This window comes from Arvicola amphibius, chromosome 9 (genome assembly GCF_903992535.2).
Source record: "Arvicola amphibius chromosome 9, mArvAmp1.2, whole genome shotgun sequence".
NCBI lineage: Eukaryota > Metazoa > Chordata > Mammalia > Rodentia > Cricetidae > Arvicola > Arvicola amphibius.
This window is the reverse complement of record NC_052055.2, coordinates 44426847-44451007: the sequence shown is the minus strand read 5'-3', so window position 1 is coordinate 44451007 and position 24161 is coordinate 44426847. Positions and strand designations below refer to the sequence as shown.

Here is a 24161-nt window from a genome sequence, read left to right as displayed (position 1 = left end):
AAAGCCTGCGTGATGCAATCGGTGCTGGCTTTAAGGCAGAGTCTTCTGGTGGCCTGAGGGCAAGGTGGCAGGAAGACGTTGTTCCAGGGAGAGCTAGACTGCAGGGGCGGCTCCCGGCCAGCCAGAAAAGACAAATGAGGTGCGTGAGGGCCACCGCTCAGGAGCACTGCAGACAACCGCCTAGTAGGGCTTCTGGGTGCCTGCTATGCTAGGCGTGCTGTTGGTTCGTTCCTTCGTTCGTTTGTTTTAAATTGCCCTTCTCATGCTGGAGTCCAGGCTTACCTATAATTCACTCTGTGCCCAGGTTAGCTTCAAACCAGGTTAGCTTCAAACTTGCAGCAATCCTTCTGCCACAGCCTCCAGAATGCCAGGAGTACAGGCATGTGCTTTAAGCACACTTGAGTTCTGCTGCTGGGGTGAGGGCGAGGTGAGAGGGCTCAGTGAGGAGAAGAGTGGTCCTGGATGACGGTTAGCCAGTGACAGCCAAGGAGGGCCACCCTACAGAAGGCCACACCACCGAGGGAAAGAGCCAGCTGGTGGATGTGCAGGGAAGGGAATGGCCAGGGTCCTCTTCCCAAAACAAACCAGAGAGGAAATGGCAGAGGCAACTTCTGTCAAGGATCATCTCATTCCAAGCACAGCATGGGGCCCCAAGTGACCTGTGACCCACAGAGGAGAAATGGCAGTGGTTCCCCCAGGTGACCTATGACTCAGAAGAAAGAAGGCAACGGTTCCCCCAAGTGACCTGTGTCCCATAGAGGAGAGAAGGCAGTGGTCAAGATTCAGGAAACAGGGTTGGGCGGTGGTGGTGCACGCCTTTAATCTCAGCACTCAGGGGGCAGAGGCAAGCAGATTGCTCTGAGTTCGAGGCCAGCCTGGTCTACAAGAGCTAGTTCCAGGCAGGCACCAAAGTGGAAAAAAAAAGATTCAAGAAACAAAACGGAACATAGGTGGTGGACACAGAACCCAGCAGGCAGCTCAGAGTTCATCTGGGAGGCTCAACCAGATTCCATGGGGCAGTAGAGGCAGCAGGAATTAGCCATAAGTAATCATGCCATCCAGCCATCAACAATCCAATGCCAACTACAACCTGCTGGAGACAAGTTCCTGCTTGGTACTTCTCAGGCCATGCCTCAGTGAAGCCCACGGCAGCAGTGTTCCTGGCTCCTCTTCTCTGTCTTCAGACATGGCATGCACTATTTTAAAGAAATGAATAGAGAGGATTTGGGGAAGGAAGTCACAGTTATCATGAGGCAGAAGATAGAATCTGGCCTTGCTGCTCTAGAACTCCTCTGGGGCCAAGCCAAGGTGTGAGCCCAGGTGTGAGGCACGGTAAGTGGTGTGTGTGTGTGTGTGTGTGTGTGTGTGTGTGTGTGTCACAACCACAGGGGTCCATGGAAAGCATCAGGAAGGAGATCCCTGTAAGACTGAAAGCCCCAGTGACCCAGCAAGCTAATTTCTGAGTTCAGGTGCAAGAGAACGACAACAGGGGCTGAGGTGCCCGTATACCTCTGTCCATAGCAAAACACCCTCAGAGGCGAGCATGGCCATATTCCCCCTGCCCATCACAGGGGACCCTGAGGAGAGCTACAGCGATGCTGGTGCCCCTCTTCACTGTCTTCCTCATCATTTTTGTAAGTGAACATGTGTTGTGTATGCCAACATGTAATGGGGCTGTTGTGGACATTCTTCAATAAGTTAATAAATATTTTGAAGTAATTTCTGGTACAAGAGGTAGCCACAAACACAAGCCACATAAACACAGCCCTGGAATATCCTCAGCCCCTGAAGGCTGTAAGGGAACCAAGGCCAAGGTGGAGCCCAAGCAGGAAGGAGTGGGAGGCAGGAGGGGTGGAAAGTAGCCTCAGAGGCCTCCCAGAGAGATACTAGACAACCACTGGACAGCTCACCAGTGGCCTCTGACCCGCCACCTAGGTTTTGGAAGGCTAAAGCGGGTCCCACAAGGATAATCTGGGAGAGGAGCCAGTGTGAGGAGGGTCTCACTTTAGAGTAGGAAGGCAAAGGAGACCAAGAACACCATTCCTGTCACAGGGCCACCTAGGGCAACCATCTCCTTTCCAGTCACAGCCAGAATATCCCGATCCATCTCTAAGTTACTAAGATATCAGGACCTCTAGTCTGCCTCATGTACCTTGCAGAGGACCCAAGAGTCAGAGTAAAGGCTGGCGGTTGGCTCCTTGTATAAACTTCACAGTGTGATCACTGTCCAGAGCACAGACTGATAGGCAGAGCTTGGGAGAAGTTGGCACCCAGGGGCGAGGCCAAGGAAAGGTGGGTGTTAGCCTGAAGGCTAGCAGGTGGCTTGGGCAAAAACAGGTGGTACCAGGATGGAAACTTAAGGGGGTAGAGAAAGCGTCAGGGCTAGGGCTCCTCCCTGTCCTGACCTGTGGTCACTGTGCATAAGGGCTGCTGGAAAGGGAAGAAGACATAGCTGGGATACCTCCGGGGCTTCAGTAACCCAACTTCATCTTCATTGAGGTTTTTAATCCTGATATCTGACTCCCACGTTTTATTAATAATAAAAAAACTTAGATAAACTCTCCATATGGCCATCCAGCCTAAGAGACTACCCCAGCCCGGACTTCAGATAAGCACTACATTTTCCCATCACACCAAGACTAGACAACAGCTAGCTCCCCCAGAACTTGACCATGATCACAATTTCCTCAGAGTTCCCCAAAGATGTCATCGTCCCTCAGACAACAGGAAGTAATTTTAAGAACATGACGCCCACATTCCTAAAAGGTAGGGAGGGTGTTTTTCGCCATGTGGTGGGTTATAGATGTTTATCATCATTTAAGGAAGTTGGTTGCAAATTGTTAATGGTCATGCTCAGGGAGGAAACTAACAAAGATTAGATTCAGGGATCTTCTGAAAGGAAAAGGGGGATATAGGAATAATAGGGGAAGAAAGGTGAATTACTGAGTCTACTTTTAAACTAAAAAAAAAAAAAGCAACTACTGGTTTCAAATATTTTACATTGGTATGAATTTTTGTATACTGATACAAATTTAAGGTTACTTTTGCTATTCTGTATATATGTTTCCACTCTTGTTTAAGGTATTTTTGTATATTGATACAAATTTAAGGTTAGTTTTATTGTACTGTATATGTTTCTACTCTTGTTTCAGGTATTGCACCTACGCATCACATTAAACAATGTAATATAAAGTTCTATTTTTCTTGAAAATTATTATGACAAATTATTTCGGATAATTAAGAAATGTAGGTTAGTAGTTAGTCATCTATAAAAATCAAATTTGTGGCTATGTTAGGTATGTTTTCAAGGTAAAAGAGAGATATATTTTAGATAGATATGATGTAGGAGGGTCTTCTGTTTTGTGTTGATTTCATTGGTTAAATAAAGAAACTGCCTTGGCCTTTTGATAGGACAGAAAATTAGGTAGGCGGAGTAGACAGAACAGAATGCTGGGAGGAAGAAGGCAGTGAGGCAGACGCCATGACTCTCTGGCCCAAGACGGACGTAGGCTAGAATCTTGCTGGTAAGCCACAGTCATGTGGTAATACACAGATTTATTAGAAAATGAGAATTAGCCAAGAAGAGGCTAGAGATAATAGGCCAGGCAGTGCTTTAAATGAATACAGTTTCTGTGTAATTATTTCGGGTAAAGATAGCAGGGCCATGCTCACCTCATCACTACATAGATAGATGGTCTTCAAATACTCCGAAGACCTACAGAATATAGCATTTAAGATATTTTAATAAAATAAGGCTTTTTATGACAGTCAGACACGTCTGCTCCTGGAAGAACCAATTTACTTAAAAAAAAAAAAAAAGGATGATGGGCATCAAAGAACCTCCATATGGAGTTCACTGTGGCAAAGTTATCCACTGGGCAAGAAACTGCTCTTACCTTGAATGCTGACAGTATGCTGTCCAAATTGAACAAGCAGGACATAAAAGCAGGTGACTGCTGAACTTTACCAAGACAAGTTATGACAGTCCTCAAAATTCCTGCTTCGCAGAAAAGTCTATCAGATATTCTAGGCCTGTAGGCCAAAGATGGATGCCCCAACTTTGCAGAGGAAACTCGGTTGACTATCCAAGCAGTCAGATGTCTCTGTTGTTTCTAGAGTTTTAGAAGTTGTTTGATCTGCACTTCCTATTTACTCAAGTGACATTATATCCTTCTCGGGTCTCTAAAGGGGTTAAAGATGAGATAGTTATGGTTTTCCTTGTTACTAATTTAGAAAAGAAACTTTCAAAAGAGATGTAAAGTATATAAGTTTGAGAAATATAAAAGTTTAAGTTATTTATCTAAGAATATGCTTTAAGTCTAAAATATTTTTTAGATTATTAATACAAGTTATGATAGAATGTGGCTTAGGTATAAAATTCTGAACTCACCAAGATAAGATAGATAATAGAGTACTTTTCCCAAATTTGCTAAATACAAATAGACTGGACATGATGAATATGATTTTTATCCGATAACTGTTCTTATTGTATATAGTTAAAAACCTTTCCTTTTTATTTAGATAAAAATGGGGGAATGTTGCAGGATATTTGATTGCACAGTGACAGTGACACTCTGACTGTTAATAAAGTTTAACCTTGAATCAAGGAGCGGGTTTAGCAACTAGCTGACCAGAATTAACCACAGAGGTTTTGGAGGACCCAGGATACACATAGAGAGACACATAAAGTAGTAAGGAGGAGCTTAGAAAGATTCGCAGGCCCTTTTGAATCAGAGGAAGTCGAGAGGGGAAGGAAGTCACTGGATGCTTCTCTGATGAATTTTTACTTCTGACTCCTGAGTTTTTATAATAACAAAAAAAAATTAGATAAACTCTTCGTGGGGTTTATGGGATGTAAGGTCCCCACCTGTCCTGAGCCTGGCAGTTCTTTGGCCCTTGGCCTTTCCTTTGGTATGTGTGGAGTGAAAGTCTTTGGCGTCTTGTATCGAGATCAGCTTTAGCTCCCATTCCTGTCACATGTGGATTCTAAACACAAAGGTGAAGGATAGCCACAGGAGACAGTCTCTCCTTAAACAATCTGCTCTTCTGTCAGGGCTTCAGTGACATTCATGTCATAAGCAGCAAGTTTTCCAAGCACAGTCCAGGCTACGGAGAGAAAGCTCATTGGTGGCCAGACACAGTTGGGGAGGCAAGGAGAAACCCAGCCCCGCCCCCCTGCATGGGGAATCCCTTCCCAACAAGGCCTATCAGACATCCATCCACACCTCTTTCCAGCCAAAGCCAGGATGGAGCAACCCAGCGATAGGTCGGGCTATCTCACAGCAAGGGACTGATGGGTGAAATGCTCCCACCTTCCCCAAGGCGCAGTCTTATGTCAAAGAACAGAACAGAGTTCATTGGTTAAATTTGAGTTGTCAGGCAATCCCGCGCTAGGCAATATTAATCCTTTTTTTTTTTTTTTTTTTTTTTTTTTGGTTTTTCGAGACAGGGTTTCACTGTAGTTTTAGAGCCTGTCCTTGAACTAGCTCTTGTAGACCAGGCTGGCCTCGAACTCACAGAGATCTGCCTGCCTCTGCCTCCCAAGTGCTGGGGCGATATTAATTCTTTAACAATGTGAATGTCTAGATAGAAAAGTCAAGAGCCAGCTCTGCATCGGTATCCCACAGTGCACAGCTCCCAGTGAACTGAGGCCCACTCCCGTGCAACTCAACACAGCTCAACAGGGGAAAGACCTGCCCTGTACTCCTACGGGCACGGATCTCTAAGGGTCTATTGCTTGTATGCTCTGGATTCTCCTAAGGTGTTGGACCACGCTGACCTGACCTCACACCACCTCGGTGAATGCCAAGTCCACAGCCTGACCTTCCCCATTTCCTGTCCCCAGCATTTTCCACGCACACCTCCCCTGGCTCATTCACTCCTCCCTCAGGCCCAGCCTGAATTCAGCCTGAGAGCTGGCAAGGGTTGATGCTTCAAGATCTCCTGAGTCCACACAGCTGTGGCCTTGACTTTCAGCTCCTGTTTCCATCTCAAGTAATCCTGCTCTCTGTGAGCTCAGCGCTGCACCAAGGCCATATCACCATAGGGTCTCCTATCCTATGCTTTTGGGATGGGTTCCTACAAGGAACCTCACCCCATACCCAGAGCATCCATAAACCAAGACCCAGCAGCTGGCAAATCTGAAGCTATACAGTGTTGCAGAGTTCCAAAGGAAAGATGAAGGAGCAGCTCAGGGCTGGAGAGATGGCTCAGCAGTTAAGAGCACTGGCTGCTCTTCCAGAGAACCCAGGTTCAATTCCCAGCATCCACATGGAAGCTCACAACTGTCTGTAACTCCAGTTCCAGGGGACTCAACACCCATGGCAAAACACCAAAGCACATAAAATAAAAATTAAAAAATTAATTTAAAAAAAGAAAGAAAGAGCAGCTAGCTCATAGATCCAGGCCAGGACTACCTAGACCAGTCCTGAACCTTCTATAATTAGAGCCCAGTGGCACCTCCCTCCACCATTACCACCCCACCTCCACTCTATTTTCTCCCCACCCATCCCCATTTCCCCTCCCTCCAACAACCTTATCCCCTGGCCCCACTTTTCACAGCAACAAGAGAACCCCAAACATCTTATGAGTCATTCACATCTACCAGAAAAATGCTACCACAGTCAAACCTTAGTAAACTAAAGGGAAGAACCAAATAAATAAACACATCTGACCACAACAGACCACTCTCTGCTTCAAAAGGCAAATTCTACAGGTAGAGACAGGTGCCAAACAACAGTTGGAGCAGAACAAAATTTGCCTCTCAAGTGAACTTGTCATATTCAGTAATTTCAGATTTTAAAAAAGTGCATTTATTTTGTCCTAATGAAAACTACTCAAAAAAAAAAAAAAAAAAAAAAAAAAAGGCTGAAAAGAAAGGGGGAAGGCAGAGGAGGAGAGACCTCCGCAAGCTCCCAAACTCACCACATTGTCTCAAGTCCACAGGCCTCGGGGTTTTAAGACTGTTTTCCCTCTGGGAAAACCCAAGCTCTGAAGCATGAAAATCCAACTGTAACATGGTCCTGCCTCCTGGCTGGCATGTCTCGGTCCATAGTCACACCACAGCTCCAAGGCCACACCTGGCACCAGACTGGGGCCGTCTCTCTTTATCCGGCAGAGACGGCTCCTGCTCCCGCAGCACAGCCACTTCACTGCCCTCCAGGCCAAGTGCCCAGAGCCCAAACGTCTGGCCCTAAGTCCCAGAGGAGGGCAGGTCTCAAGAAAGCAGGCGTGAAGACCCAGCCGGGCCGGATGAACAGGTTCATGAGAAATGCAGAGAAGGGAGGCTCCTGGTCTTCCACCAGCCGGACAGCAGCTGAGTCAAATGTGAGGCAAGGAAACTCAAAGAAGAGGTGGTGGGGCACCATGAGGGAAAGGTCCCAGGGTGCTAAAGGAACAGCTCTGTGGAGCCTCACCTCTCAATTTCAAAGGTTAAAAAAAAAAAGTCCTGCCCACCAGTTAGATGAACTGGAAGAGCAAAAAGCTGGGCTGTACACAAAGGCACCCGCCTCCGCTCCCAGAGGGGATGGGCACGAAACTCTGTCAGGCTTCACATGGTCCTATGCCAATGGACCTACTCCAAAGGGTGACACCTGTCATCAGGCCACATGCATATCTGCAGAAACTGATGTCTGACTCGGAAATGCCACCTAACCAGCTAACTCTGCTCCCTGGGCTTCCAAAGCACAGCTCAAGTCCCTCCTCAGAGGAGGAGGCACGGAGCTGAACCAGGGTATCATGTCCTCGTCATCAGTCCAGGCACAGGCGTGGAGAGAAACTTCAGACTAGTGGCCTCTGACTTCCGCTCAAGGTGCCAACCTGGGGCCACGATGATGAGGGCAGCAAGTCACCTCAAGGTGCAAGTCAGCAGAACTATCGCCGGGACAGGATGAGCTCTCTGTACACCCTTCAGCCAGCTCCGGCCCACTCCTAATGTCCACCTTCGCCACCCCCTGGATGAGCAGTGCGGTTGTCGGGGTAGTGAAAGGGTGAGGAATTGAAGGCCAGGAACCTGGAGAACCCAGAATGCACTAGCCATGGGTCCCTAAAGAGCCATGTGTCTGTGTCACCTGATATGCGGTACAGGCTTTGTGATTCTCTAGACGTTTCTGTCTTGGCCTCAGGACACAGCTATTCCCCTCAATGCTGGGAGGGGACTCTGGGAGGGGCAGGAAGAGGTGTCCCCCATGGCTGCGCAGAGGCTGATGCCCCACAAGGGCTGGGCTGCCTCAATCAGAAGCCCCCCCTTTCCTCTCAGAATCCATAATTCTCCACTCTTGAGAATCCAGTGTCTCTAAGGGCCATTGGCCCGAATAGCAGGTGTCACCTCATTTTTCCAGGTACACAGCCTGCCATGGTTGCTAAGAAAGGGTTATTGGGTAGACTTTTCTAGGGAAGACATAATCAAATGTCTGCTCCCCCCAGATACGGCACTAATGACAGACCAAAGTACCACTCCACCAATGTCTAACTTAATGAACCAATGAGTTTATTGTCTCACCAACAGGCCATGGGTCACCCCCAAACAGCCGCACATTGGAAAGTCTTACCTCAGCATGGATAGTGACTTCCCCACAGCTGCATAGGTGGGATCCCCTGGAGTTAGCTTTCTATTCCCAATATACTAAAGTCCCTTCCCAGACCACAACAAGGCCACCTGTAACCAGGGAAAAATCATACGCAACATTGGCTGGGACGTGCAGGAGTGGCTGGGATCTCAGATTAGGGTCCAATGGCTCTCCTTGCTCCCTTCTATAAGGGAATGCCAACAGTCAACAGGCCCTATCTCGGGGGTCTCTTGCAAGTTGTCCCCAGCTGTCTGAAGATGATGGTTGTTACACTGACAACATAGTGTTCTACATGACCGGCCATGCAGGTGTCCAAGAGGCAGGGGGAGGGGCAGTGTTCCCATCTCATGTTGCATTAAAGAGAGTCACAAAGCAGAAATCCAGAGTGGGAAGAGGGGAAAGCAAGTAGGCTAAAACCTGCTCTGCTGGCTGATACTGCACGCCCGAATCACCTCTGGACTGCTCCAGGGGCTGGCGGCAGAGTGTGGTTCTCCCATGAGCTGGTGTCACTCTGACACAGGGAAGAGGACATCTTCTGGGCCTGGGGCCTTATGGGGAAGTATAGAACCCTGCATCTCTCACTCCTCTGCTCCCTGGCTGTGTGATCTATAGCAGGTGGGCACAAGAGAAAGGAGCTGGGAGCTGGATCCACACCAAAAGGTTTGTTGTGTGGTGTGTACACACATCATCAGACTACAAGAGGATCGAAGTAGAGACCCTGGGAGCCTGGGAGCCTGCTTACTCCCTCCCAGCCTGGTTGCTTATGCCTTTGCATTTGCAGGGGGTCTCTACTTTTTCCAGGAGATGCTGCCTCATGAGGGACCAGAAGAGCCACAGCCTCCATCTCCAGCCCCAGGCCTCTTGTCCCATCAGCACTGACTGCCCTTTGTCTAACTTTGCCCTGCCTAGAGCTGCCCGCGTGGTCTCTCCTGACCCAGAGAATAACTCTTCCTCTGCCTGGAGCCCCAGAAGACCTAGAAGCCTCCCTCTGACCCCTCACCTGCCCACTTATGCCTCAAGCCATACACCCCAAGCATGCCTATACATGCCTGGCCCCTCCACCTGCATGCTTTTCTACACCTGTCCTGGTTCTTCTCCTTCCTCCACCCAACCAGCCCTGTCTGATAAGACTATGTTTGCCTCTCTCCAGTAGGAAGGACCAGGAAGTGGGGCCAGCCACGTGGGAGGAAAGCTGACCAGGCAGGTGCCAGGCTCTCCAGACAAGCTGTGGTATGTACCTGTGCATATGGAGGCCAGAGTTTGACTCTAGGCGTCTCCTTCAGCTGCTCAAGTGGACCCAGAGCTCACTGATTTGGCTAGTCTACCCCACCCAGCTTGCTCAAGGTCCTGTCTCTGCCTCCTGCACACTGGAATTCCAGCGGGCTACATTCCCTCTCCGATTTATGTGGGTGCTGGGGGTCCAAACTCCATCCTCACATATGCATGACAAGCATCTGACCCACTGGGCCCTCTCCCCGAACCCAGATCTCTTTCTTAAAGACCCGCCCTACCACTCTAGGCAACTCTAGGTGGATGCACCTACAACTGCCCTGTGGGCACCCCTCAGAGGGTAGGGAAGGAGTCGCCACCTGCCCTCACATGGGGTAGGCCCACAAGTGTGAGGCCCCTGAAAACAGCAGAAAGAACCACACATCCCTTTCCACACCATATTCCCTCACTCTCAACTGCGGTGGAGACGGGAGGCCGTCTGCCGGGAGGGCATTCCAGGAAGGGAGGTGTTCTTGCTCAAGGTCTTGGGACAAAGAACACACTGGTGAGGATCCAATGAGAAATCTTGGGTCCCTGAAGTCAGAGTTCCTACACTCCAGTTTATTCCCTTTCTGTTACTGGTAAAGGGAAAACACCAACAAATCGAACAGAGGTAACAAGCATCCATGTTACTTAAGCAACTCCATTATTCTCTGGCATTTGGGAGCACGGTAGATAAAATCAATTCCTTTCATGTCGTTATTCAAACGCTTTCCTCTTTTGAAAACACATGCAGAGATGGCTCTAATTTAGGTTATGTTGGTGAACCAAAATAATGGCCGAGCAGGGGTTTCTATCTTCTAATTACACGGAATTTAGGACAAAATATTCATGTAAGTGATTCTGAGATACTTGATAAATAGGTCACAACAAGTTCATTTTGCTGCTAAAATCCTTCACACTCCACACAGCAGAACTAACTCCCGTGTCAGGAAGAGGTGGCAACAGGCAGGAAGCCAGCAGCCCCTCCTGCAGCCTGGTGCATCCTGGAAGCAAAAACCAATTACAGCATCCATGTAAACCGCTGGACCCTAAGTCCCTTGCGGGGGGGGGCGGGGGGAGGCATGCCTTGACAAGCGTAGGGAGCTAAGGCCCCCCCCCCCCCGCCTCCACCCCCAGGCCTACACACCCGCCAATCCCACGATGAATGAGCAAGACCCCAGTGTAGCCGCTGAATTTTCTGAGTCAGTGCAGCAAAACCCTGGACTATTTTCAATCCTACTATTAAATACTCAATTACAAAAGAAAAAAAAATACACCCTCGCCTACCTTAAAGGAACAATACTTATTTGTCAATTAAGTAAGCGATTGGGGATGGGGTTTGACAGGGGAAGCTGGCCTCCATCCCCTGGCAACAGGATCCTACAGAGACTGCGCCATACCTGTTGCACAGCCAAGACAAGCCCCGGTGGCCTGCTGAGCCAGGCCCTGGGGACAGGATTTGTACTCAGGCAACGGGCACCAATGGGCTCTCCTCAGACATTACAGTGTCCTCAATGTCTGTCCCAGGCCCTCAGCCAACTGCTGGGCTCAGGGGAGGAGGTACCTGCCTTTGTGGTGCCTACTGCAATGGGCAAGAGAGTGGCAAACTGTCCAGTCCTCAGATTAGGGCTAGCCCTGATAGCCTATCAATGTCACCTGATGCTTCTGACTGTGCCTAGCTCACGGTGAGGGGTGGGGATGGCCTTTCTGTGGGGACACAACTCACAACAGTCTGACTGTGCTGGGAAGGTCAGTGAATTCAGGTTTAAATCAGTAAAGTCCTTTTACCCCAGGTCATGTCAGTGGTAGCATCCAGAACTGGTGGCTGAGCATCTCCCAGAAACCCTCCTCTCCTCCAAAGTAAGGTATATGACAGCCTTGGGTCTACATCAGCCTCTGGCTCAGCCACTCAGGTCAGCAGAGGGGACACACACTGGTAAGGTCTATGACAGCCTTGGGTCTACACCAACCTCTGGCTCAGCCACTCAGGTCAGCAGTGGGGACACACACTGGTAAGGGCTATGACAGCCTTGGGTCTACACCAACCTCTGGCTCAGCCACTCAGGTCAGCAGTGGGGGTGCACACTGGTAAGGTCTATGACAGCCTTGGGTCTACACCAGCCTCTGGCTCAGCCACTCAGGTCAGCAGTGGTGACATACACTGGTAAGGTCTATGACAGCCTTGGGTCTACACCAGCCTCTGGCTCAGCCACTCAGGTCAGCAGTGGGGGCGCACACTAGCTTCGGAGCTACTGGCCTCACAGTTTTCTGGCTATCTGGCTTTGGGGAAGGAACCTGACCTCTCTAAACCAGTCCTACAGCACAGAATCCACAAGACGGTGGCATCCCTATCAAACATATCGTGCTGTATGTAATAAGCGGTGGGAAGGTCCCAAGAAGGAATGGGAGATTATGTGACCAGCTGACAACCATACAGACATTGTCTGCTAAAAGGTTCTCCAGGGGAAGGGAGGGGAAAGAAGAGGTTCAGGAAGATACAAGGGGACCTTCAGAGGTGCATATGGTGTGGGGGGGTCACCCAGAAGACTGAGGAGAGAGGGTTGTTGAAAGACTTGATGACTACTCCTCAAGGCCTATGCCCAAGAACAAGAGCAAAGACAGGGCTGAGCTTTGGAAATACATAAACCAGGTGGGTAACAGGATGGCAAGAGAGTGGCCCCTGCCAAAAGGCAAGGTGGGACCTCTCTGATACCCACTTCCTCATCTGCACTGTGGAGACTACATGGTACCTTTTGAGGTTATTGTAGGGGGACGGCAGCCTTCCTGATGCACCCCTGCCCCGCTGCAGGTGTTACTATAAAAGAATGGTCCACTCACTCTGCCTTGGACAGCCTCAGGTATCTCTCCCTGGGCCCAATCAACCCAGCTCCCATATTGCCATCTGCCCTTGGGCTACCTAGGGCAGAGATTCTGCTATCCAGAGCTCCCCAGCATCCAGAACTCTCCTTTTATGGTGGTTTCATGGCTTTGGTAGCTGCGAAGAAGGTCCCATACTGTGGAAAGGCTCCCCTCTATAGCACCGTCGCGGGCACCTTGCTCTACCCAGCAGCTGCCCTGGATGGCTATGGACCACCAGCATGCAGACCCAGGCTCTACTCAGTCTCACAGCTGACACTGCTTGGGTGGGCCCTTTCGGCATGACGTCTCAGCACCTGCAAGCACTCTGTGGTCACTGGCCTCACTCCGGACAAAAAGTGAGAGACGCTCCGGGAGGCCCAGCCACTTGCTCCGAGTCCCACCACTATGGCATGGCTTAGGGCAGAGGGCTTGGACACTAGTCAGTCAGGGCCAACAACTACCACCCAGACTCACCCAATTCAATGCTTTCCCCACACCTCATGGGACTACCAAGGCCTAGCCCAAGTGACAGGAATGTAGGGCTAAGGGAAGTGTCACTATGGTATCCCTGGGTCAGGAGAAGGGAGAGGCCCAGAGCTGGAATACCTGCAGCAGGTTAGGCAGGAGGCCAGAGGAATAAAGAGCAACTTAAGAGCTTTGAGGACCCCAATGCCCAGGCCCATCTGTAGATGCCAGTCCTAAAGTGCAGAGCCGGCTATGTGGCTGCAGGAGGTCAGCTGGGGATTTTAAAAGCCCAGAAAGTAGTTGGCCAGGGCCCAGCTCCCCCTTTCCTGCCTATCAGCATCCCACCCTGCCCCACCCCAATACATCAATATACACAGAGCACCCACCCGTGGCTATGCTGGGAGTCAGCCAGTCTTCCCCTCATCCACACAGCTTTGCTGGTCTCAAGAGGCTGGAGTGCTTGCCTTCCTCTCAGGGAGCTGGCCTTTGGGCCTCCCGAGCCCCTGGCACCTGTTGGCACTCGTCGTCCTATGCAGATTTAGAACTGGCAGACCTGGATGACAGGGCCTGCCTCTCCTAGGGAATCCCATCTAGTCCCCGGGCCATCCACTCCACGAGGTACAATTCTCGAAGACCAGCACAGAGAGCAACGCTCAGATGGCCCGGCCCAAACCTGACACAGCCTGACCTCCTGAATCCAGCAGCTTGGATACCACCCACTTCAGTTCCTTCTCTGCCCTTGGCGCCCCCCACCCCGACTATGCCCTTGTCCCTTGCCATCTGCCTCCAATCCAGAGGGGAGCGGGGTTCCCAGCAGGGTGGGGAGGGGGTGTAGGAAGCCATCCAGGCCATCCTCCCAGGGCTCCACCCTGGTGCTGCGGGCGGCTGACTCATGTTTCATTTCCTTTCTACAAAGACAACTATGTGTGTGGTAACGTAGCACGTGGGCCGCTCCCACCGTTGGGCAGTGGCCCCGAAGACCAACAGCAGACACTAACGTATGCATTCCTCTGAGTTCCACCTCCAGCACCTGCGAGTCCCTCCCTTCCACTCTTCACTCTCCCTCTCTCCTTCCACACCCTCCCCCCTTCTCAACTGTATTTAAACCTTCTGACGGAAATGCTTTCTGAAGTGATTCACACACCCCTGCACTCTTCAGCAAGCTGTTGAGCAAAATGTCACCTCCCTTCTTGATCCAGGATCTACGAAGAACGCTTGTTACACGTTCTTTGAGATCACACCACCTCTGACCTCCAACTCAATCCCACCCCCATTTCCAGCCCCCACCACCACCAGCACTCATCCTTGGACACCTCTCAGGATTGTCTTGGGAAATGACACATGACCTTCTCCCTTCTTTGATCAGACCCCTGACCGTTCCCTCTGGGTAAAATGGGTGAAGAAGGGGCAAACTACAGATACCAGCTGAAAAAGGACCCCAAAAAGGCATATTCTGAGGCTCTCCAGGGCACAGACAGTGTAGCTTTCTTCTATGCTGAGGGGTGTCACTCTGGACAGCTGGGCTTCCAGCCAACCTCCCACCCATGCCCACACACACTCAAACCTCAGGTTCCACTTCTCAGACTTGGGAAGTGACTCATACACCTCCTTCTATGCCCAGCAGTGGCTAGGGAAGAAATAAAATCATCTCCTCTAGCTCAGGGTCCCTTCCCCAAGTCCCCGGCTCATCAAAACCCAGAAGGGTCCTGTACTTAACTGAAAACTTCGCCAGGGCATGGATTAATCCATCCTGCTAGAAGTCTATGGAAAACAAAAGAATGGGCACAGAGCAAGCCAAGAACCCCCTACCAGCTGTGGCTTTGCAGGCACTCCTTGGACAGCGAGCTGTAGTGGGCCTCTCCTGAAAACAGAATGGGTTCTGAAACACAGAAGTGGATGTCTTTATTTATTCATTTATTTTTAGTCTGTACTGAGTATTGAACCACAGAGCCTCATGCAAGCTGAGTGACGGCCATACTGCTGAGCTACATTTGTGGCTCTTTTGATTTTGTTTCGAGACAGGGTCTCCCTGTGAAGCCTGACTTTGAGCTCACAGTCCCCCTGCCTCAGCCTTCTGTGGACACAGAAGTTATCTAGTTATCTGCCTTTTTTTAAAGAACTTGAGGTTTCACCAGGAGTTGGTGGCGCACACCTTTAATCCCAGCACTCAGGAGGCAGAGGCAGGTGGATCTCTGTGAGTTCAAGGCCAGCCTGATCTACAGAGTGAGTTCCAGGACAGGCTCCAAAGCTACACAGAGAAATCCTGACTCAAAAAATCAGAAACAACAAAAAGGGGGGGGGGGGTTTGAGGTTTCTTTCTTTCAAGATTTATTTATTTTTATTGTATGTGTATGAGTGTTTTGCCTGCATGCATGTGTGTGCACTACATGCATGCCTGGTACCCATAGAGGTCAAAAGAGGGCATCAGGTCCACTGGAACTGGAGTGACAGACAGTTGTGAGCTACCATGTGGATGCTGGGAACTGAACCCTGGTCCTCTGCTAGAACAGCAAGTGCTCTTTAACACTGAGCCACCTCTCCACCCTGTCCTTAGACCGTTAACTCAATGGACTATCCGGAGTGTTCCTTCCTGACATCATGGGTCCCATCTCAAGTGTCCATCTACAGACCCTGGCAACCTGCCTGGCTTGCAGGGTAGGACAACCAGGTTACCACGAAGGACCACAGACCTTCACTAAAACAGCCACGCTTACCAGTTCATTTCTCAGGCAACACGTAGGCATGCTACCCTTCAGTGGGGGGACATTCAGCACTGTCTAGTGTCCAGCACGGAGCAGGTCCTTGATAAGCATGGACAGAGAAAAGGCTGGGTATATAGATGAAGCTAGGATCTTTTGAGCCAGGGCTTATTAAAATGAAACCAGAAACTCTCTCCCTATATCAGTATTCAACAGTGGGAGAAAAAAACATCCTTCTAAGATCCAAAAAAAAAAAAAAACCAGATGTCAGTATGTATAGATAGCAGTGTACACGCCCCTCCCTACAAGTATAGACAGTACAGATCTCTCTCTCTCTCTCTCTCTCTCTCTCTCTCTCTCTCTCTCACACACACACACACACACACACATACACACACACAGCGAATCCCCTCTATCACCTCATGTCCAACAGGGATTGGGTGGCATCTAATCCTGGACACACAGGGCTCAGCCTACATGGCACAGAAAATAGAATCCCAACCATTGAAGATTGTCATTGAGCCTAGCCCAGAGTCTTTTGAGTATCCTGTCTCTCTTCGGTTCAAGGGGACAGCAATGTGAAATAGAGGTACTGTCCAGACTTCTCCTGTTGGGACCTGTCCCCCATACCTGCCCATCCGTTCAGCCTGAACCTAGCACACTTCCAACCTACACAATTGCTGTCTAAAACAGTTCTGTGTGTGCACACCCCCTACCCTGCCACAGGCACCAGCAGCTGATGACCTGAACAGCCAGCTGGGACAGGCCAGTGACTACCATCGAGTCCACTATAAAGAAATGGAACCAAGCAAAAGCCCAAGTCAGCAAAGGCTGAATGCCCACTTTGTTTCCTTTTCCCGCCACGAGTGGCAACAGCGCATGTGTGGCACTTCCCCGAATGGCAAGGAGGTGTGCCTTGTGTGCTCAGAGAACCATTCAAAGACTCCTCCCTACTGAAGTGGCAAGTTCAGAGGCAGAGAGGAGACAGACCCAGCCAGGATTGAAAGTCAAAGATCTCGAAGCTTCCAAGCAGTCAGCCGGCAGCCTTCCTCCTCCCTGCCTAACTATCGGGATTCCTTCGAAAGTGAAGCCCCACTCTCACGTTCAAAGGAACGTCCCAATCTGTGCCCATCCCACAGTCAGGCTGTTGAGCACAGCAGGGAAGTCCCCATCCACAGCTTCTCCTTGTCTCTCCCTCCTATCATAGAACCAGTCACAGAAGCATCTCCAGAGAGACGGTTGCCCCTCTCTAAGCTCTGCAGGCCCAAAGTGCATACCCACTGCATGGGTTGGGAAAGGTCTGGGTTGGCAACTCTCTCTAAACGCTGCAAGGTAACAGCTCCGATCCTGCCTGTGAGTACTGATGTTGAAGGATTAAGCGCATGAGGGGCTAAGGGAGAAAGAGCCTAACTCCACGATGCTGAAATGGAATGGTATTATCTACAAGGAGAAGAGACCAGAACGATCCATGGGGTGATCAGACTGGAGCTGGTCATGCCTTGTTATATATGCACATGGCCATGCATGGATGTGTTCATTGACCAATGCAGCTACACAGGAGTCAGAGTTCACACATGCACTTCCTGTTCTTCTATTTGAAAGGGCCTAAAAGCAACCAAACCCCAGTAGCAACCACTGCCCCCATATCTGGGTTTCTGATACTGGTCTCCGGGGAAGGAACCTGGGCTCCCTATAGAATGGGCAGACTCTAGGGCTGAACCTGGAGCAGCCTGTGGGCCAAACAGCGGTGACGTGTTCAGGCTCACACAGAGATGCGGTGTCTACAGGACCCAGGGGCAACTAAAAGAGCAGCAAGGAAATGAATCAAGTGGAATTGCACGGTAAACTGTAAAGTACAAATCGGCACGAACAGAAATCAATGCTTAATAAGCGGCTAAATGAAGAAGAGACAATTGCCAAATCTACACCGAATTCCAAATAACGCAAGTCCTTGGTCCTTAAGGGGGAAGCACAGAGCCCCTTTCGTTCCTCAGTGGTGGAATACACGGTGAATTCTTTCCAAAGAGTGTGGCAGGGAGGGCCTTGACACAGAGGCCTCTTGACAAATATACCTAGGCCAGGGGTACACCAACAGCAATGAGTCACACTGAAAGGTACTGAGAATGCTGCCCTTCTCAAGCCATCAGTCTCCCCAGACTCATCATGACAAAAACATCTACATTTCAAAAGAGGATTCTCAACGCAGGGCCCTGCAGCCTACCAAATGTCTCCATTTGGTCACAGTCACAGTCAAGAGGAGTCTAAGGAGATGTGACAACCAGACATATGTGGGACCCAGATGGGGTTCTGGGACCAAAACAAGGACAGGAGGCAAAAATGAAGACAACCTGTCAAGCAAAGGACTTCATCAATAACCATGTGAGAGGCTGATGGTCAAGTGGCCACCTATCCCTAATGGCCTGCGTTCCATCCCTAGGATGGAGACCCACATGGTAGAAAAAGAGAAGTAACTCCCAAAAGTTGTCCTCTGGCCTTCACATGAATGTACCCACAAATACAAACGTAAATAAATGTAAGACACTGGTCTCCAATCAGTAACAAGTGAACCATGGTCAGCGGGATTGGAGGACGGGGGGGGGGGTTGAAGGGGCTGGAGGGATGGAGAGGGGCTAGAAGGGGTGGGGAGAGTTGGGAGGGTCGCATCGCAACAGGCACAACTGCCACCACGACACATCCACAATGAACAAGGAAAGCTGACACAAAGTCCGCCTGCCCTGTGATTACAGGTACATGAAGAATCCAGAGAAGGCAAACCCATAGCTAACCTAGCATGGTTGTGGCCTCAGCTACGGAAAGAGGCAGTGGGGTATCAGCTATCCGGTCCTTGCCTCATTCTGGAAACATCCTCTAGATTGTGGTGATGGTTGACGAGATTATGAACGGTTTAAAAAGCAGTAAATTGTATCTGTAAAGGGTGGGTAGTGTGGTGTGTGAATTACACTTAACAAAGACTTAAAAAGAACAAACTCTCTCCTGGTCTTGTTCCCTCCCTGCAGCAGCTGTCAAAGCGCTTGGTCCCTCCTGGCTCAACTACGGATGGACCCTAAAGCTGGGGTCCCTTCGGTATGAACTGCCAAATGTCCCAGGGAAGGCAGAGTGCAATGGTCACTCAGTGCCATGACAGCTCACTAGAGGCTGTCGAACACAAGGAACATGGCGCTCCATGAGTGTGGAGAGACCCTGGCTTTGAAAAGCCCACTTTCTACATGGGAGGCAAACAGGAAAAAAGGCAAAGTCTTGTATCTTGGGGAAAGCCCCAAACGTCTCTGTATTGGAGGAACCCTTATTGTGAGATGGAGCCCACCACAGCCCGAGCTTCAGGAGCCACAGACACAAACCACGAGAACGTCGTGTGAGAGAACAGGCCCTGTGAGAGACACTGCCGCGTGCCTTGAATGCCACATGACCCCTCTAAACTCAGCTTTACAGGATTACCATGGGGCCCGGGAGCCGCTCTGCCACAAGCCACCATACAAGCTCACATCCGAGCTCTGCTACAGACCTACCACACCAGCACTTGAGCAAGCTGTGCCCCTACCTCTCTGTGCCTCAGTTTCCTCACCTGGTGATCATAGCATAAGTGCGGGGGGGGGGGTGAGATGACTCCGGGAGACACGCAGTGCCGCGTCTGTCTCCTGCTACTGTTTTTTTTCTCAGATAGGCCAATACTTCCTGTCTTCCTGTAGAACCACAGGGGACTTTAATCACAGGCTTAAGTAGAATCACAACCCTGGTTATAACTCAAACACCAAACAGTCTTAACAATGGCTTTTCGATGTCAAATGTTATTAGTGGTGACTTACAGCCTAAAGTCCCCTCCCAGGCCTTCAGTACTGGCCACACGCAGACACCCCAGAAAACTCTAGTCTGTCACATCTGTTCTTTTGCTTTATTGGACATTTCTCCACCAGCCACAGACTCAGGCCAGGTACAGCTGCCTCAGGCCCACCCACCTGGGCTGGGCTGCACATGGAATCCAGGCCTCCTCCCTGCAGGCCTCCTCCCCACAGCTGGCTGAGGAAGACTTGGACTTTCTCCCCCTTTCTAAGCACTGCTTTCTAGTTCTGCCCAAAGCAACCCCAGAGCCACTATGGCATCACCACAGCCCCCAGATAGTTCGCAGGACTCATATACCAAACCTTCCAGAACCTACATTTATGGTCAAACTGCCCTGGGGTGCTCTGGGGTGTCGGCCTCCCTGGAAATGGCCACCTGAGGCCAGGGAAAGAAGATCTACCTCAGAGTAAGTTCATCTGCATTCACCTGTGACTCTGTTCACAGGCTCCCATCTTATCTCCCTGGATTCATGATTACCGGCTCTCCACGGAGGACTCCCTTGATCCACTGCAAAGCTGTCAGCAGCTGTCCCTACACCAGTGGGCCACAGGCACGCTTCTTGCTGCTAACAGGGCTGCCTGTCCCCTCGCAGTCCACTTTGTGTGAAGAATGCAGGGACTCAGAAAAGGTGACCCAACCATACACCAGTGACAAGGATCCCCACTAACAGGTGTTGCCACCACAGACACTAAGTGTCCCCATCCTGAAACAAAAAGAATTCCAAACACCAGAGGGGAGGGGACAAGGCTGTTCAGAAGGAGAACCTGCCCAGCTCCCCAAGTAAGGATGGCCACCAAACATGAGCCTCTGGCTGGAAATACTTCACCCCAGATTAAATACCCCCAATCCTGTAAAAGACTCAGTTGGTCAGGCTTCTAGAGAGAAACCCTACCAGAGCATGGGCAACTGGATGGGGCTTCCACATATTGTCCCCAGAGAAGGAAGGGACACCACGTAGCACAAGAGCCAACAAGGATCCCATATCAGAACACTGAGCCTTTCTGGTTCTCCAGACATGGATTCTGCTTCTGTCCAGATGTGGCACAGCTGGAGCTGGTGTTTCTAAACATCTGTGACTTCCCTGTTGTGCTCTCCTTACGGAGCTATGCTGAGGCCATGCCAGCACTACCAAGAGCATCCCAGGGCCTTCAATGGCACTGTTTCCATTGTGCGAGCACTCTCTACTGTGAGGCGGAAATGTTGATTCAGGAAACAGGTCTGAGTCTCCTCTTTCTAGGTGGTGAAGGTGAAGCCCAGCAAGAATGAGGGCAGCAGAGGCCATCGCTGCTGGCACTGGCAACCGCTCTGACTGCTGGCGCCAGTCCGGGTAAGCCAGGGTAACAGATAACAGAGACGCCCAGGAGGTTTGGAGAGAGAGACCACTGGTCCTTCCCTAGGAGAGGCACCCCTGCAAAGCCCCTCTGGCTGCCTGGGTAGGAGGCACAGGCTAAAGAGGTGCCCAGGCTGTGTAGAAACAGACCTCAACTCTGAGACTGTCCCGGACGGCTTTGAGAGATATAAATCCTAGCATGAACACATCACTGGGACCACTGAGGACAGCCACGCTCCCTCCCATCAGCCAGGACAGCTGAGGAAAAACAAGAAGAGCAGGGAAATGACGGTCCACGAAGTATGTGGTTCTGGGCATCCAACCCCCCAGTCATTGGTACCTAGCCCATTCTCCCTGGGAGTTCAGTATTTAGTATCGCAGCAAAGGTAGGGGATTCCAACCTCCAGAAGTGGCGTGAGAAGGAGGGAGGAGCAGGCATACTGACTGAGACCCCCAAGTTGGGGTGTCCCAGAGAGTATCTGTAGGTTGTGGTTTCATCCTAGCATGGGGCAGGGATAATAAAACCCTCACAGCGCCAGGCTGTGTGTCCCCAAACGGGCCTGGGAACAGGTTAGGCGGTGGCAGAATGAGAGAAGATTCCTCAGATATCTGCAGGTCCACTAAGGTCACTGGAGAGGCAAAGGGCAGGACAGCCTGACCTGACTCCTAACCTAGGGTGTGTCTGGCCAGCATGGAACCTATATCGTACCATTAATCCTCTTATCTTCTTCTTCATCACAGATGGGGAAACTGAGGTAGGGGATGCTCCCTGCCTTGCCCAATGCCACAGAGCAGGTATATAAGAAAAGGGAGCTTCCAACTGTCCTTTATTTCAAGCCCTACAGAACACAGACCATGACCCTCCTCTTGGGTCTGACCCTAAAGCAAATCCCTCAGCCTAGCTGGGCGTCAGTGAGACTGTGGAGGGCTGAGTTTAGGACCTTAGAACTTGAATTTGTCTCTAATCTACAGAGGCAAGGAGGGAAGAGAACGTTCCCTTAAAAAGTCTCCCCCATACTGAATCTCCTACCTCTGGAAACGGGGAAGCTCCGAGGTGTACCGGCTTGTCTCTAGTCCTGGAAGCCTGCTCCTCACCCTACTGCTGGGCCACAGGTAGGGAAGGATAAGGGAACCAACACCCAGACTGGCCCCTCTTAAACCTTCGGAGGTGCCAGACCCGCTGTGGACAAGTGAGGACATAGGCTGGGGACCCCCACACAGAACCCCACCTTAGCGGTTGTAATAAACACGCAGGCCTAAGCTCCAGCCAGGTACCAACTGTCCCCCCAGATCCCACAGGCTAATGTCCAAAAGAAAAGGGGAAAAGCCACACAGAAAGCAGAGCGTAGGAAAGGGAGCAAGCGTCCACAACTTTTCCCCCAGGTCATCTCTTGGGCCACACCGGCTTGGAGAGCCCTCCCCCTTTCCAGTTCACCCACCCCCACAAGAGTGGGTCAGTAGGACGACAATTGCTGCGCCCTCATCCTGTCCCCCGCTAGCGGCCTAGGCATGGTGACCCATCTAATGACTCCCACACACAGTAGTTTGGGCCCCTCCTCTCACCCAGCAGGACCCTGACCCGCACAGTGCCCGAGGTGCGCGCGAAGGGTGGCCGTGACACGCGCCCCGGAGGCGTGTATGCCGAGCGAGCCCGCGCCCGTCCGCGAAGGGAGGGTCGCCGCTGTGGGCCACCGAGTGAGAGCAGCACAGCGTACAGATAGGGACGCGGCCCGGCGGCCGGGACAGAGCTTGGCCAGCGTCGCCTAGGTCTGTGTAGGAGTCCGCGTGCGCGCCGCTTACCCTGCGGGGAGATCGGGGCCAACTCTCATCCACCCGCCGCTGCGGTGCCCCCCTGGCCGGCCACCCGGCCCCGCTGCACCTGCCGCCCTCCCGGGAGCCTAGCGGCGCCGGGGAGCGGGGACTACGCGGCCCCGCGGGTGCCGGCCACGAGCGCGGAGGCGGCGCCGCGTCGCGCGCTCACGTCCTGCTGCGCGGAGTCTGCGCGCCCCCGGCCGGGCCTGCGCAGCCGCCGCCCCGCCCCGCCCCGCGCCTCCTTGCCCGCCCTGCCGGGTTCGTGCGCGCGCGGGTCCGATCACGCGGCACCGTCTTTGTTTGGGTGACCCACGTGGGTCCTCGCCACGCGTACCCACGCGCACGCGCGGCCGCCTGCCAGTCGCAGCCACGGACACAGTCGCGCGCAAGCGTGCACGCCACTGTCGCTTCGCTCTGGTGTGTGGGCTTGACAGTTGCTGCCAGTGGTGACCGGCACTTGGAGTAGAAATACTTGTCCTGGCCACGCCAGGCTGGACCCAGAGCACAGCTCCTCGCTGGGAAATTGACGTGGAATCTGCACCGGGAGGGGGCAGTGGGCAACTCCTCCCTCCTCCCCCATTCAGTACCTAGCCAGGAATGTCTCCACATACTTTTAAATGTCACCTTAGCCATAGGAAGCCTGCTTCATTCAGCCCAGGCACTACCTTGGAAACTGAGATCTCCGATAGACACCTCCCCCTCTTTTGACTCACCTTTCAGAAACAAGGTTTGACAAGCTCCCGGAAAGATAACTAGTGGACCAGGTAAAGACAGCACCCTCCAGAACCCAGGCCTCACCAGGTTGGAGAAACAACCAATAGCACCCTCTGGGGTCTGACCCAGGAGGCCAGCTTCAGGCTTGAACTATAGAGCGGAGGAAGGAGAGAGAGAGAGAGAGAGAGAGAGAGAGAGAGAGAGAGAGAGAGAGAGAGAGAGAGAGAGAGAGAGAGAGAGAGAGCGCGCACAGGCCTCTCAGCTTGCTCTGCTGACTTTTCCGGCCTCTGCCACCAGGGTCATGTAGGCACAGGCCTAAGGCTCTGCCTCTACCCATTGATGCTGAACTTGCTACAGTCACCTCCTACCCTCTCAATTCAAAACTGTGCCCCCACTTTATGTCTCAAACACCCCAGCTCAAGGGCTCCTGAAGCTTCCTGGGGACAGGATTCCAGGCCCCTTGTGTCCTCCAGCATTTCCTGCCTTCCAGACAGCCCTTTGTATCAGGGTCAGGGACTGGCATTCAGGTGGGCTCTAGTGGGTGAGCCCTCTCCTCTGGGAAGAATGAGAAGCAGTGGTCTCAGAAATACCCCAGAGCGGCACAAT

The 24161-nt window shown here is 51.5% G+C and overlaps 1 protein-coding gene across 1 annotated transcript in view; it reads right to left on the bottom strand.

Moving 5' to 3' along the window:
• Positions 1–22992, bottom strand: part of Gramd4 (GRAM domain containing 4) — a 75527-nt gene extending 52535 nt beyond the window's left edge. Inside the window, exon 1 of the mRNA XM_038342025.2 lies at positions 22830–22992. Within this exon, the coding sequence (XP_038197953.1) occupies positions 22830–22858 (29 nt within the window). The 5' untranslated portion in view covers positions 22859–22992. The remainder of the gene's footprint in view (positions 1–22829) is intronic.
• Between the last annotated feature and the right edge of the window lie 1169 nt (positions 22993–24161).